Source organism: Crocodylus porosus, unplaced genomic scaffold (assembly GCF_001723895.1).
Source record: "Crocodylus porosus isolate Cpor-Errol unplaced genomic scaffold, CroPor_comp1, whole genome shotgun sequence".
Lineage (NCBI taxonomy): Eukaryota > Metazoa > Chordata > Crocodylia > Crocodylidae > Crocodylus > Crocodylus porosus.
The window spans coordinates 54998153-55012500 of NW_017728931.1; the positions used below are offsets into that span (position 1 = coordinate 54998153).

At 41.2% G+C, this 14348-nt stretch overlaps 1 protein-coding gene across 2 annotated transcripts in view; it reads left to right on the top strand.

Annotated features, from left to right (window-relative positions):
• VEZT (vezatin, adherens junctions transmembrane protein) overlaps positions 1–14348 on the top strand; it is a 98392-nt gene that overhangs the window by 29812 nt on the left and 54232 nt on the right. For both annotated transcript variants that reach the window (XM_019545061.1, XM_019545063.1), the window contains exons 3-5: positions 6706–6795; positions 8982–9157; positions 11985–12260. In XM_019545061.1, the coding sequence (XP_019400606.1) occupies positions 6706–6795; positions 8982–9157; positions 11985–12260 (542 nt within the window). The remainder of the gene's footprint in view (positions 1–6705; positions 6796–8981; positions 9158–11984; positions 12261–14348) is intronic.

Sequence of the window (14348 nt, forward strand, 5' to 3'; positions counted from 1 at the left end):
AATCACAGAGAAATAGGGGACCTTGAGAGGTCATTTAGTCCAATCCCTGGCCCAAGACAGGATCATCCCTGTCCAAACCACCCTAAACAAATCCATACTTTAACCTCATAGCAAAAATACAAAGTCAATTCTGACACAACACAAGGCATTACACCCTAACAGGCCACAGGTAAAGCAGGGCAGCCAACATCGAAGTCAGAGTAGTGTACCTTGCTGAAGAGAATCCTTTGTTCCTATGGGGTCTTCAGTGTGAATAGATCTTAGTATACTCTGGCTGCTTGCAGATATAAAAAAACCCAAAACAAAACAAAACAACAACCCACACTTTATCAGAAGAAGCAGCTCATTACTTTGACCCAGCTCTGCAGCGTCTGTATAGATTGGGCGCTTCACGCAGGGCTTTTTGTCTCTCTTCTCTAATAGCTGAGTCAATCAACTATTAGATAAAAACACCCAAAAAACTCCATCTATACAGATGTTAGGTGAGCCAGGTTCAGCTAACACACTGCCTCTTATGGACATGTGCTAGACTGGGCGTGGGAATCCTCTGAGTTTAAAGTGAAGCATCTTTTTTTTAAACGTGCAAACAAATTGTGCTACCTTATAAAAGTAATAAATCTAAATACAATAACAAATATTTCTCTCTCAAAGCAAAAGCTAGATTGGCCATTAGGCATCTGTCTCAGGCATCTCAACCCCTAAATATTACAAGCGGGGTGGTCCAAAAAAACAAGGTTGGGCACTTAGGGCTTCTTTACTTATAGGGGGAGGGCTAAACAGCTCCAAAGGGGACTCACAGACACTGGTTCCCAAATGTAAAACCATCTAGAATTAATCAAAAGGAAACACTAAGCACAGGGGTATGTCTAAACTCCCTCCCTGCTCCAGAGCTGGCACACTTGGCACTGGGTCACATATTAAGTGCCTCTGTTCATGCGGGATCCAGAGCACTGCATCTTCTTTTTGGGGTAGGTGTCTACTGAGAAGAACGTGGTAGCAGTGATGATAGTGCCTCTACTGCCACCCAGGAGATTAGAATGCTCATCTTGGATGAGCTCAACCTGACTTATATACCTACCTCATCCTGAATCAGTTAAAAGTCACATTTCCTGTCTCCCCAGGGCATGCTCTGAACACTAAATCATAATATAGACTGGGTGGAGATATTGTCCTTTGAGTAGACAAAAAAGCAAAAGGCCTGGGGCTAAAAGAAGGCTCTGTAGCTTAATGGGTAGTGCATTCAGTGGGAGCAGAAGAGGTGGGAGGGGCAGGATGTGGATTCCTGGGATGTACTTTTTGTCATTCAGACACCAAAATTCTGCCTAGGTCTCTTGCAGGTACCCAGTTTACCAGTTGGGACCTGCTATTCTCCTCAACCTGAATGTCATTAAAACAACTTTTGTACTTAATATGTAACCTGACTTCTGATAAATACTCAATTGGTTAGCTAATGTGTTAGAAGTAATCACTGCTGGCTTCGTCCAGTTGCTTTGACCAATTTTATTCCAGGACTTTTAGTTAACTCAGCACTGAAAGGATTCATGTATATTTTGTGTCTACTTCCACTAGTTTTCAAAGGTGTCAGCTGACACTAGCTGTGATCAGTTTGTTCCTCTAGAAGCCTGCCAGGAGTAATATTTTCTCTTTAAAGCTGCTGGCAAGTCAAAGTGCACCTGCAGTCAAAAGGCCTATTTCTGCACTGGAGCAGGAAAATATATATATATTTTTTAAAGCTGTATTAATTGAAAAATAGGTTAAGTAAATGACTCATTTGATTTGCTGATACCTGTGTAGTATTATGAAGTAATGCATAGACAGGAGTTATATACATTACTTTTCCCTTATAAGAGTATGAATATGAAAGACTGGAAAGCTGTATAGTCTGTTGCCATGTATATATGTAATTTCCATTTAACTTAACACAAGAAAAACTGTAGCTTTAGGACCTTTCAGGAATTTACATGCATGTGGTTTTAAAATCCCCAAGTATGTTTCTTTCCGTCTCCTTTCCTGAAGCATAGGAGCTCCTCCTTTTGGCACTGTCAGCAGTAGAATTAATTGATCTTGTGTTTTTGGTAGTTACAGGTAGAGGGTGTACAAATATCAGATGTCTGGAACACAGACACTTGAATTATGTGCACTTTGTTTCAACTCAGTCTTCAGATAAGGGAATGCAAGCAATAAAAGAAGAAACTCAGATGTTGATCTGCTGGAGTTGCAAGATATCAGGAATATAAGTCAGTCTAATTCTTCATCATTAGTACTTGCTTTGAAACTTCAGTTGCCCTCAGACCCCAGAAAGTCTGTGATTTTTGCTTCTGCTTCCTACTTTAGTAAAATCTTGGGAGAATTGGCTTTTTGTCAGTCTGTGAAGTAAGAGGAAGGCTGATTTTTATGGTTAAGGCACTGGACTAAGGAAACAAGTCTCTAAGACCCTGATTTCTGTGTGATGTGGAGCAAGTCACTTAATTTCTCTGAGAGTCAGTTCATCATTTATAAAATGGAACCATAAAACCTTTCTTTCTCTCAGCCTTTGCCTGTGTAGCCTGTGGCGATTGCAAGTAAGGACTGTCTCGAAGAAAGTATGGCATTTCACTTACAAGAGTCCTGATCTTATTTGAAGGCTATTGAGACACAAATAATGTACATATGAAAGGAGGAGCAAATGTGGGGAGTAATGCCCATTATATGCATTCTGTTCTGTCCAAGCCCTGGGGGTACGCTTGTCTTGCATGTGGTGCAAAAGCAGATGTCTGTGTCTCTTAAATTTAAAAAAAATCATCTGATGACAAGCCAGATCAGCAATTTGGTGACACGGTGATGTCACCAAAACTGGAATGGCGGATGGGCCAAGGTATTCCATCTGTGTGATGCCAACTGACTCCTTCAAAACACCCAGACACCAGAAATAGGTTTGTGTTCCAACTGCTTGATTCTTTCTTCAAGAGGCTACAGTAACTCTTACAAGGGCCTCTGAAATTGGCTTTCTGCCACCTACTATGTGACGCACCGAATGCATGACTAACTGTCTGCAAAAGGAGAATATTAAATTCTTCATGGGGAGGACAACAGCACTCTCTGCAAAATACTGCCACCTGTCTGGCTGATCAACAAAGGGAAGATCCCTTTCAAAAACTATAGTATTACTGAGCCCAGTAGAAAAGAACTAAAAGTTAAGAATTTCTCTCCTGTGCTATTCAATCAGATGGAAGCACTGATCTAATGTGACCTGGTAGGATAGATTTCCCCAAAACAGGCATCTAGAAAAGGTGACTCATATTGGGGGGGGAACTTTTTTTTTTTTTTGGTTGATTAAAAATCTGCAGGCAACACTGCCTTATCCCTTATTTCTTTCAAGCACGGTCAAGAGCCGCAATTCAGCCTATGTTTAATTTTCAGCCGACATTTAAATACTTTGTTAAACTGGTACATGAGTAAGTACCTAGATTAAATTCAGATTCCAGTAAATTCCTAGGTGCTTCAGGAAATAGTATATTAAATAAAATAAATGCTACTACTCTTCTTTCTGAGTCAACACTAGGCCGTTTTGTCTCAAACTTATGGACACAGTGCACCTTGCCCATTCATTCTTTGAAGGGATTTAAATAAAAAATCCTGATTCTCTAGTTATTTGAAATACAAAGGCACTTTCCAGATTCCTATCCCCAGTTTTCTGGCTTAATTCTAATTTGGGTAAACACATTTGGTCTATAGCTCATTTAAATTTCCTCTAATGTAAATTAATTTCTACTTCTTTTCCTGAATTGTTTTGTATGTTGCTGAGCGCTTTTAAAGTGCAGCATCACGTTTTACCTCCAATATGATACTGTTCTGGTAGTAGGCAGTAGTAACCTATCCAGAGCTTCACTTGTTATTTGAACGAAAGACACTATATTAATGCAAGGTATTCTGAATGCGTGATAGTTTGTCATCTTCAATTCATAGAAAAAGAAAACTGTAAATATTTTATTTGGATTTAAATGAATACACATGAAAGCATGCCTATGCTGGACTGTAGGCAATAGGTACCCATGTCACTAGTAAAAATAGAGGGGGTATATATTTTGTTACACAGTTTACAAAGAGTCTGTGAACGACTTTGTTCTAAAGTAGTTAAAAGAATACTCAAGAGGCATCAAAGGCAACATGACCTGACTTGTATGTTAATGAAAACTGTTTTACTTGTCAGTAACACCCCCTGTGGGAATAAAAGCTATAAGACATCATGCCAAGATGCATGAATAATTTAATGTGTTACTGCATACCACTGGTTCATAGTCCAAAGCAGTGGGTTGTCCTGTTTTGTATTTTCAGGCATTGGCATGTCTGTCTTATGTTTTTGTAAGTTCACATTTTTCCATAAAACCAAAATATGACACACAAATCGAAAAATCACTAGTGTTGCATGTTAAGCTGGTTTTGTCAATAGCTCAACAGATTACATTAGTCAGCAGGTAGCAGTTTAAAATTGTCCTTAGTATTGATTTAAGTGTCTACAAGCAATAACTGACAACAGAAAAAGATGAAAGTTTTAAATTTAATAAGTTGTTGTCCTTAAAGCACAAATTTAAGTAATAAATAAGTTGCACTAGAATTGTAGTGAATAAAGGAACATCCACTCTAACTTAAATCTCCATTGTACTACTAAATGCAGTGAAAATATCTTCATTTACTCCCCACCAATTATTAACCCTTTGTAGAGAGGATACTTTTAGTTTTCATCCCTTCATGTTTTGTTTTCAATACAGTATTGAAAGCATCTAGCTTTATTTTTTTTATAATTAAATGGTTGCAAGGTCAAGCAAGATCCTGCATCCATTTAATTATGATATTTTTGGGTCATGTTTTAAATGAATACTTGTTATTTAAAATCCATGATGACAGAGAAAGGCTTTGTCTAATTAGAGGTGTTCAAGTTATGTTTGTTTACAGCTCAACTAAAATCCTGTCTTAGTTTACATATGATATAGCATAGTGATAAGAGTGTATCATTCCTAATGCTACTATGACATTGAGCTTCTGGAACAGTTATTGCAAATGTGGTCACTGTGTCACAGCACCTCTCCCAGTATTCATTAGAACACACTTGATCCCCCTTCTTTTAGATATGGTATTTGAATTGCTCCTCTTACCCAATTTTTTTATTTCCCTTGTGTTCCTCTTAGCCAGAGCTGGGTAAAATATAGCCCATGGGCTGGGTCCAGCCCACCAAGTGATTTCATCCAGCCTGTGGATGGGCACCCACCAATTAATTGTATCCAACCCAGGCTGTGACTACCCCTGCTGTACTCCGCATGGGGACGAGCTCCACCCACTTCTCCTAGGACAGCAGGCTACACTCCCACCCTTGCCCATGGGAGGGCCCCAAACCCAGCCTCAGTCCCAGCCAGCATGCACAGCTTCCAGGCGGGATGCTGCTGCCACTGCTGCAGCCACCCAGGAAACTGCTCAGCTCCCCTGGCCTCCAGTGGCTCCTCCTTCTGTCCCTGCTGCAGTGTTCTGGGCTGCAGATGGGGTAGAAGCTGCAGCTGGGCAGGAGCCTGGGGAGGGGTGGTGGGAGTGCAGACCCTGGGGCAGCGAAAGCACAGGACCCAGGCTCAGGAATGCAGGGCCAGCCCAGCTCCATCATGTAGGACTCCGCTGAGAGTGGTGGGAAGCCCTCCACACAGTGGACCTGAGCCAGCTTGGCCCTTCTCCTTGCTGCCCTGGCCAATTCCTGGGAGCTGCATGTGGCATCAGGGAGTGGGGCCAGGCCACCAGCTCCATTGTGTGAAACTCCTCCAATGGCAAGCGGCTCCAGCTGAGTCCTGGGAACTGCATAGGAGCCCCAGGGAGCCCCCATGCGATGGAACCAGACTGGTCCTTGCCACCATGTGCAGGTCCCAGGGCTCAAACAGAGCTGTGTGCCTCTATGGGGCTCTGCCTGGTAAGGGCTGTGAATGCTCCAAGGGCCCACTGTCTGCTGCTGTCTCAACAGTGAGACTTTATTTTGACCAATTATGCAATTGCCTTTATATACACTACACAAACACACAAATCAGGACAACAGTATTTTTTTTAAATAAAATTAAAATATGTTATAGCAGTTATTTGAATTGTATTATATGATTTGTTCTTTTTCCAGATCCAAGATAGCAAACCCCTCTCCCAAAAGAGGTGCCTTTCGGGGATAGGGGAAGGACTTCTGGTGACAAAGGGCAGGGGTTAGGGCAGGACATAGCGTCCCAGGATGATGATGTGGGGTGGGGCACCTCTCAAGGAGCGGGGTTACCCTTGTGGACCTTGAGAGCTCATTAAAGCTCATTAAGCAGCCATCCAGCCAAAATAATTGCTCACCCCTGCTCTCTGCTATTTAATTCTACTTGGTTCATTTTTAACCTCAAGGATAGAGAGAATCTTTCAGGCTCAGGCAGCAGCAGCAGCCCCTAGATCAGATTAATTCTAATTATATTTGCTTTCAACAATGCAACATTTATATTACTCTGAAAAGATGAGGTTAATGAAGACTTTGTCACCATTCTGCATGCAGACAAAAATTTCAATGAGCAGAAGCAGATGTCCCTTTAAGCATACACAGCAGTTCAGCCAGATGATAGTTTTCACTCACTCTCAGGTTCTTGGCACTCAGAGATAGCAATAGAAGAAAATACAGGAATTGTTGTGTGTTTGTTGTTTTAATTGCAGTTGTATTCTATTCCTTTTTAGCAAGGCAACCTCTCAAAACTACCTGAACTCTTTAGAAGCTGGTTTCCTTTTTCACCATGTAAGAAAAAAGATGACATACTCTACCGACTGGTAAGTAATTAATTTTATTTTTTTTTCTTCACCAGGCCTCATATCACGTTCCCTACCCCTCTTTCTTGGGCCCCTCCATGATCTCTCTTTTGTTGGATTCAGTGCCAGTCAGCAGTCCTGATCACTGCAGACATAATTATCAGTTTATGTTTTGAACTCAACAGTTTGAAGCTACATCATTTTGGGGGAACAATGCCAAGCTAGCTAGGTACAAAAGGGAGGGTGTCAAAATACCAGAATTATTGTTTAAAGGCTAAAGAAAGTGATTGTATTGCCCAGTCTTTTTTGTTGCAGTTTGGCTGTAAAAAGAAGTAAGGACAGCTTATTATATCACTTATACACTGCGTCCAGACAATTTAGATCTGGTTTTAGATGTAACGTCACTTGTCACATCAGAAATGACTCTGCTTCTCATTTACAAGATTGGGTCTTCAAATTTGTCTCTCAATTAGCAAACATCTTTTCCAACATAGAAACTGAAAAAACATGTAGGTCATGCGTTATCCGCTTGCCATAACTGAGCATGGCATACAGACTGGGAGGGTAGTTGAACAGTATCTTTATGCCCCATTTGTATCTTTTTTTATCTTGAAGTATATTATAATTTGTGACAAGCTGTGGCCCCTAACCTTGTTTGTGGCAGCTGGAGTGCAAAAGCACCCAAAAAACCCCACTGCACATGTCCTGTGCACTGTGAGTTTTTGTGGGAGGTAAGTGCATGTGTGGGTTTATACTAAACCACAGGAGGACTTCTGTGCAAGTTAAATTTGTTTGCCATTTTGGCCTACTGCATAATGCCAAATGGTAAAGGAGTTTGTAAGGGGCTAAGAAAAAGTGATGGATCTGGTGTGTTTTTCTTTCACTGATTTGGTGCTTGACCACCAAATCAAACTGGTGCCCATTGCAGGGACATGCAGGAAGCAGATTGTGGCTCCATCCCGGGCCCTGACCCTGCACTGCCACCACCCTGCAATCCCAGCCCAGTCCTGTTTGCCTGTCTTGCTCCTGGGTGCTGCTCCTAGCCAATTGTGCCTGGCCTGTGGGGGTCCCAGGCAAGGTGGGATCTCCATGGAGCCCACCCACTCTGTCCAGCACCCCCAGTGGTGGGTGCAGGACCTTTCACAGGTGTTACACTACCCAGTGCAGGGTGTGTGTGTGTTGCGGGGTGCGGGGAAGAGTCAAGGCTGCCTAGGCCCCTGCTTTAGGCTATAGAGGGTATAATTGATTTTCAGAATTAAGGTCTTTGACTAGCTAGTTTCCTGATGCCTGAAAATTCCACACTCTCAATGTGAAATTTTGCCAATTAGCTTAAAAACTAGGAAGCTTTTACTAATGCGAAGGACAAAATCCTCAAGGTTTGTTAACGTTTCTAACTGAGGAAGCTGCAAAATAGAAGCATTTTCTCCTTTTGAATTTATAATCTGACATAGAGACATGTTGACGTTAAATTTTCATTATGTTGTATCTGAACACTCCCTTAACTGTAAAACTTGTGACATTATTACTTAGTCCAGTGTACGAATTAGAATTTTAGAGCTACTTTTGTAGGTAGTGTAGACATAGATTTGTCATAACGTTCTGGTTACAGGTAAGAAAGTACAAATGGCATTAAATCACTGGGATCACCCAAAATGCTGTTTCACTTTTACAAAGTTCCCTTTTGAAAGGCTGTGCATTTCTCTCCTGGAGCATCCCGGTGCTCTGGGTGAGGAAATCTGATTCCAGCATATTGACCCTGCCATTGTCAGCTGGTCTACAGCCATTTTTTAAAACTGACTGATGTGTACATCACCATCTAAATCTCTTTAATTTGTTTATTAAAACAAGAGATTGTAGATTGCAGTTTAATTCAGTCTCTCTTCTGATAATTTCTAGTGCCTGAACTCATTTCTGTGAAAATACTACCTGTGGCATATTTCCAATTCAGCCACATTTTCCATGTTTAAGGCCAGTACACAAATTCAGTGCAATGCATCTTGCAAAATCAGACCATTCAGGTGGCAGAAGAGGTTTTTAGAAGGAAAAACCATTAAAGATAGCCAGTTGAGCTGTTTCTAAAACCCTGGAGTCTTCAAGAGCAGAACAGCAAGCAGTGGAAAAAAAAAAGGTGTGTGTTTGTTTTTCTTTCAAAAAATAAATCTTAGAGTGTCTGTTCCCTCTTATTTCTCTTTCCCATTCCTGGTAAGGATGTTGGATTTCGACTTGATGCACTCCGGACTATCCTGCAACAGGAAGTTCTGCTACAGGAGGATGTGGAACTAATTGAGCTGCTCGACCCCAGTATCCTGTCTGGAGGGCAGAGCAAGCAACAGGAAAATGGACACCTTCCAACTCTACGCTCCCTAGCAACTCCTAATATTTGGTACAGTTCAGAAAATTCCTATGACTACTTACACATACTGTCAGGGGATACTATCAGCCTGCTCTTAGTGCAACAGACATCACAAAAAAATGCTTTTTTAAAGTTCTTGACTTCTGCATCTTGACTCCCCTTTGGTTTGCCAGATCTAGGTTTATTAATTTCCTGAACACTCTGAAAAGCCTGTTTTTTTAGGCTTTTTAGGTGAGAGCCTTGGTTGAAGATTAGTCAAGAGTCAAAGGAAGTCCTTTATATCAAATGGTGTATTTTAAATTAGGCCCCTACAGCAGAGGTGCCCAACCTTTAAGCAGTGACAGGTCTATCTGTAGGCCAGAACCGGCCCATGGATCCTTTCCAGTATGTAGTGCTGGACTGCATGGGGTCTAGTGCAGCAGCCTGGGGCTGGGGCATGATGCATCTATGTGGGAATGGCCCAGCTGGGGCCCAATCCTACTTGACTGCAGTGGAGGGGAGCTTTGCCCTGCTGTTTCAGTCTCCTCCCAGACCAGAGAGGGAGGGGAGCATACAAACATTCATTCTTACAAGAGAGTTTCTCTCGCAGGGGAGATCTGAATTGACACCTGGAAGATCTTTCTCCTAAGAGGAGCATGTTTCTCCCAGCAGAAATTAAATGAACACTTGTACATTTCAGGGGTGTAGGTTATAGCCATGTTGGTCTAAGGACATAGGCAGACAAGGTTATTTGGGTGAATCTGATATCTTTTATTAGACCAACTTAAATAGTTGGGGGGGGGAATTTTTTTTTTAGGAATTTAAATCTGCTTTATGCAGATAAGCAGCCTGCATGTTGGGGAGCTCAAGTCTTTTGGCTCCCATCTTCTCTGGCTTGTCAGCTGCTTACTGGATGGGCTTCACTGAACCTAGGATGTCAAGTCTCCCAATTGCCAAGGAGCTGGGAGTTTGGAGGTAATATTTATTCTGGAAACACCAAAACTTTACCAGCATGCGTTTCTGAAACAAACTATAGCTCACATCCCATTCTGGGAGAGAAACTCTAAAAACTTACAACATTTTGCAGAAATTGAGCTCCATTTTCTGGCCAGCTCTAATAAATACTTTGAAGTGGTTTTGGAGCTTGAACTATTTATAATACTACAAAATTTCAAAAGCTCACATTGTGTTTTTCTAATAGAGATTCATACTTCTGCCAAAACTTCGTAGGAAAATGGCAATTTTTCAGAATTCAAAAATTGATTTGGGATGTACTTGAAGTGAGAGTTCAGCCACTGCTCTCCATGTAATTAAAAAAATGTCATGGTTGCATAAAATGTTTTACATATCCAGGACTTGTTGAGACTTTTCAGTGTATAGTGTCCAGTTTAAATGAGTCAGAATCTGCAACAGTAAAACTATTGTTACTTTGAGGGTTTGGTTACCTAAAGAAAAATGCCCTTCCTTCTGTCCTGTCGAACCTGAAAGTACAGATATTACAATTCCCACCCATCCTTTCTCTTAATACTGAGCAATCACTTATTTCTAAATCAGGTTTAAAATATTAACCCTTCAAAATGATGTGTTACTTTTCCACTTAGTTCTACGGACAAAATAAATTCATGCAAAAAACCCTCAAATCTAATCTGCCATTTAGTGATCTTGTCCCTGTTTACATCTGTCCTTAGAGCCCATGTAAAAGGTCTTTAATGAAATCATAGTATCGTAGTACTTAGGGACCTAAACAGATCATTAGGTCTGACCCCCTACCCTGGGCTGGAACAGGTGCCAGGATCATATCAACCCAGCCAAATATCTGTCCAGCCTTCTCTTGAAGACCCCCGAAGTAGGAGAAAGTACCACCTCACTTGGGAGTCCATTCCAGAGCCTGGCAGCCCTAACTATAAAGTAATGTCTCCTGATGTCCGGCTTGATCCTTCTCTCTAACAATTTGTGCCCATTATTGCTAGTAACCCTGGGTGGTACCCAGGGAAACAGAGCCTCACACAATTCCCACTGCCTCCCCCCGATGAGTTTGTTACCAGATCCCCTCTCAAATTTCTCTTGTGGAAGAAGAATAGGTTCAGGCCCTTTAGCTTCTTTCGTAGGGCTGCTCTGCAGCCCCTTGACCATGCGAGTGGCCATCCTCTGAACCCTCTCACTGCTAGCCACATCCCTCTTGAAGTGCAGTGCCCAGAACTGGATGCAGTACTCCAACTGTGGCCTGACCAATGCCACATAGAGGGGAAGGATCACCTCCCTGGACCTGCTTGTGATGCATCTGTAGATGCATGACAAGGTGCAGTTAGCTTTACTAACCACTTCCTTGCATTGGTGGCTCATGTTCATCCTGGAGTCAACAATGACTCCAAGATCCCTTTCTGCCACCATATTGACAAGAAGGGTGTTCCCCAGCATATACATGTGTTTCACAGTACTTAGGATCAGAAGGGACCTAAACAGATCATCAGGTCTGACCCCCCGCCCCAGGCAGGATTGGGTGTCATGGTCATATCACCCCAGCCAAATATCTGTCCAGCCTCCTCTTGAAGACCCCCAATGTAGGAGAGAGTGCCACCTCACTTGGGAGCCCATTCGAGTGCCTGGCAGCCCTAACTGTGAAGTAATGTCTCCTGATGTCCAGCCTGTACCTTCTCCCTCGATACAGTACCTTGCACTTGTCTGTGTTGAATTCTATTCTATTGTCAATCGCCCACCTCTGTAACCTGTCTAGATCTAGCTGGATTCTGTCCCTCCCCTCCAGCATGACCACCTCGCCCTATGTAAACACTTGTAGTCAAGAGCCTCATGATTTTCCCAGTTGCTTAACTCCAGGAATCTATGATAGATGGCACTTTCTCTGTTTTTCTGTTTTCAGGGATGTCTCATTGCTGCTTGCCTTTGTCAGTGCATTTATTGTGCTTCCTTCTTGGTGGAGTTGGTCATTTTGGCTGGTGTGGGGACTCATTCTTTCAGTCTATGTGGTCGTACGAGTGTGGGGCACTTGGAGGACAGCAAAACTACAAATGTCCCTGCGAAAATACAGTCTCCAGCTGGAAGACACAGTGGCACACAGCCGAGCTTTTACTAATCTTGTGAGAAAAGCTCTGCGACTCATTCAGGAGACAGAAGTTATTTCCAGAGGATTTACCCTGTGAGTCTATATTTTGGTTTATTTTTTTATATAGATTAATTCAATCCAGTTAGGTATTAAAATAATTTTATAATACTGTTTCCCTTGGCAGGCAAAATTGAGAAGCGTTATAGTTTTAGTTAAGATTTGAATTTGGACAAACAAAATAATATAATTGCCATTATAATGTTCCAGGTGTCCAATATCTAACTGCCATAGGTTAAAATTGTACATTATGGTGAAGATTTTCAAATGCCTAATAAGTCTGGAAGGTGGGCACTTAACTAAGGTTGGTGCCGTTGAATATCTCTTCCTACATTCAGAATGATATAAATGGGGCACTTTTTCTGTGGAAAGTGAGAGAAACAAAGAAGCTCCAAGTGACTCTAGTTATCAGTCCTGGAAGGCCATGTAATTTTTAGTTTCTATTTTGTTTTAGTATTTGGTGAATGCATTTTTACATTTTAGATTGCCAGGGAAATGTCTAACTTTACCTGCACTACGGGTAATAATTAGTATTTTATTATACATGTTTATTTGGAAGTTTAATTTGGCTTGTCTGACATGTAACAATTTTAGGTCACATGATGAGAAATAACCAAAGGAGATGGTCATCGATCTTTTTTTTTAGGTTTAAAACATTTTTTCACATGTACTGAATTTCAGATGATTTAAACCAAGAATTATTTGCCAAAATAATCCATTTTTCCACTTAAGGAATATGATACCTTGTTCTAAGTTATTTGGCTTTTGCAATTAAATTAGCTGCTGGTGGTTTTACTTCCTGCAAAATTTAATTTTATGGCATACTTGGCATACGCACTGACCTAGAAGCCAGCATGCACATGCCTGTGCATTTTCCTTTCCTCTCATTGTTTCTAATCTGTCTAAGTTCTAGCAAGGCATTGTTATAAAATATATGCATGCTAGTAGGACTTCAGGTCGGAAAAGGAAGATAATGCCAAACAAATCTAGTTGGTTTCTTTTTAAACCCAATAAAGTACCCTTTTTGTTTCCTTTCCATTTATTGGTTCTCTGTACGGTTCTGACTTGGTAATGTGCTCCAGTGTGCATGCAAGACTTTTGTCTGTATTTGTAGAGATTATTCCTGTTTCTACTAGATCAACTGCTCTGCTCATGAGCACATGCTGCAACATGAAAAGCTGAAACTGTACCATACATATTTTGTACCTGTGATACATTATGAATTTCCCAAAGATAGATAATGAGATCCCTGCATTATGCTTTGCTGAAGAAATATTTTATTCTGTTTCTGGAATGTTTAAGCATGTCTTAAGTCAGCCTACATATATTTTTGTTGAGACAACATACAGTTAAGCAATATTCAGTCTTAGCTTCAGAAACAGATACTTAAAAAGAATTTACTGTTAGTACTTTCCCAGATTACAGTTGAGAAAAACTTTAATTTTATTTGGATTTTATTTTTAATTTCCAGCAAATGAACTTGTGGCCTGACTGATTAAATAGTCAACGTCTGATTTTTTTATCTACGTATCTTAAAGCTGGCACAGTTAAATAAAATGGACCTCAGTTTGACTTTTTATCTAATGACCCTTTTATTAAATAACATTTTCTAGGGGATGTTTGGGTTTGTATTGGTAGGGGAAAGGTAAATGTGCCAATGCAGTAAACGAGCACTGAAGTCATGGTTCAAAATAGGCAAATCTGCAACCTCTCTCTCCTTTTTTTTTTTTTTTTTTTTTTTTAAAGCAAACAAAAAAACCCCCTTTGCTAATTTGGTAATGCTTTTCTCAGCATGTTAATATGTATAAGATGCTGTACTAAAAGACCCAAAAACTTATTTGCTTGAGATGGCAGGTTGGGCTGCGTGGGTCGTATTTATTGCCCACAGCTTTTGCTTTGACCTGTTTGTTACATAGTCCCCAGCCTATAAACCTTAGTTTCATAGTTTCTAGGGTCAGAAGGGACCTGAGTAGATCATCTAGTCTGACCCCTTGCCATGGCAGGAAAGAGTACTGGGGTCAAACAACTCCAGCAAGGTGATTGTCTAGCCTTGTCTTAAAGACCCCCAGGGTAGGAGCCAGCACCACTTCTCTTGGAAGTTGGTTCCAGATCCTAGCTGCCCTG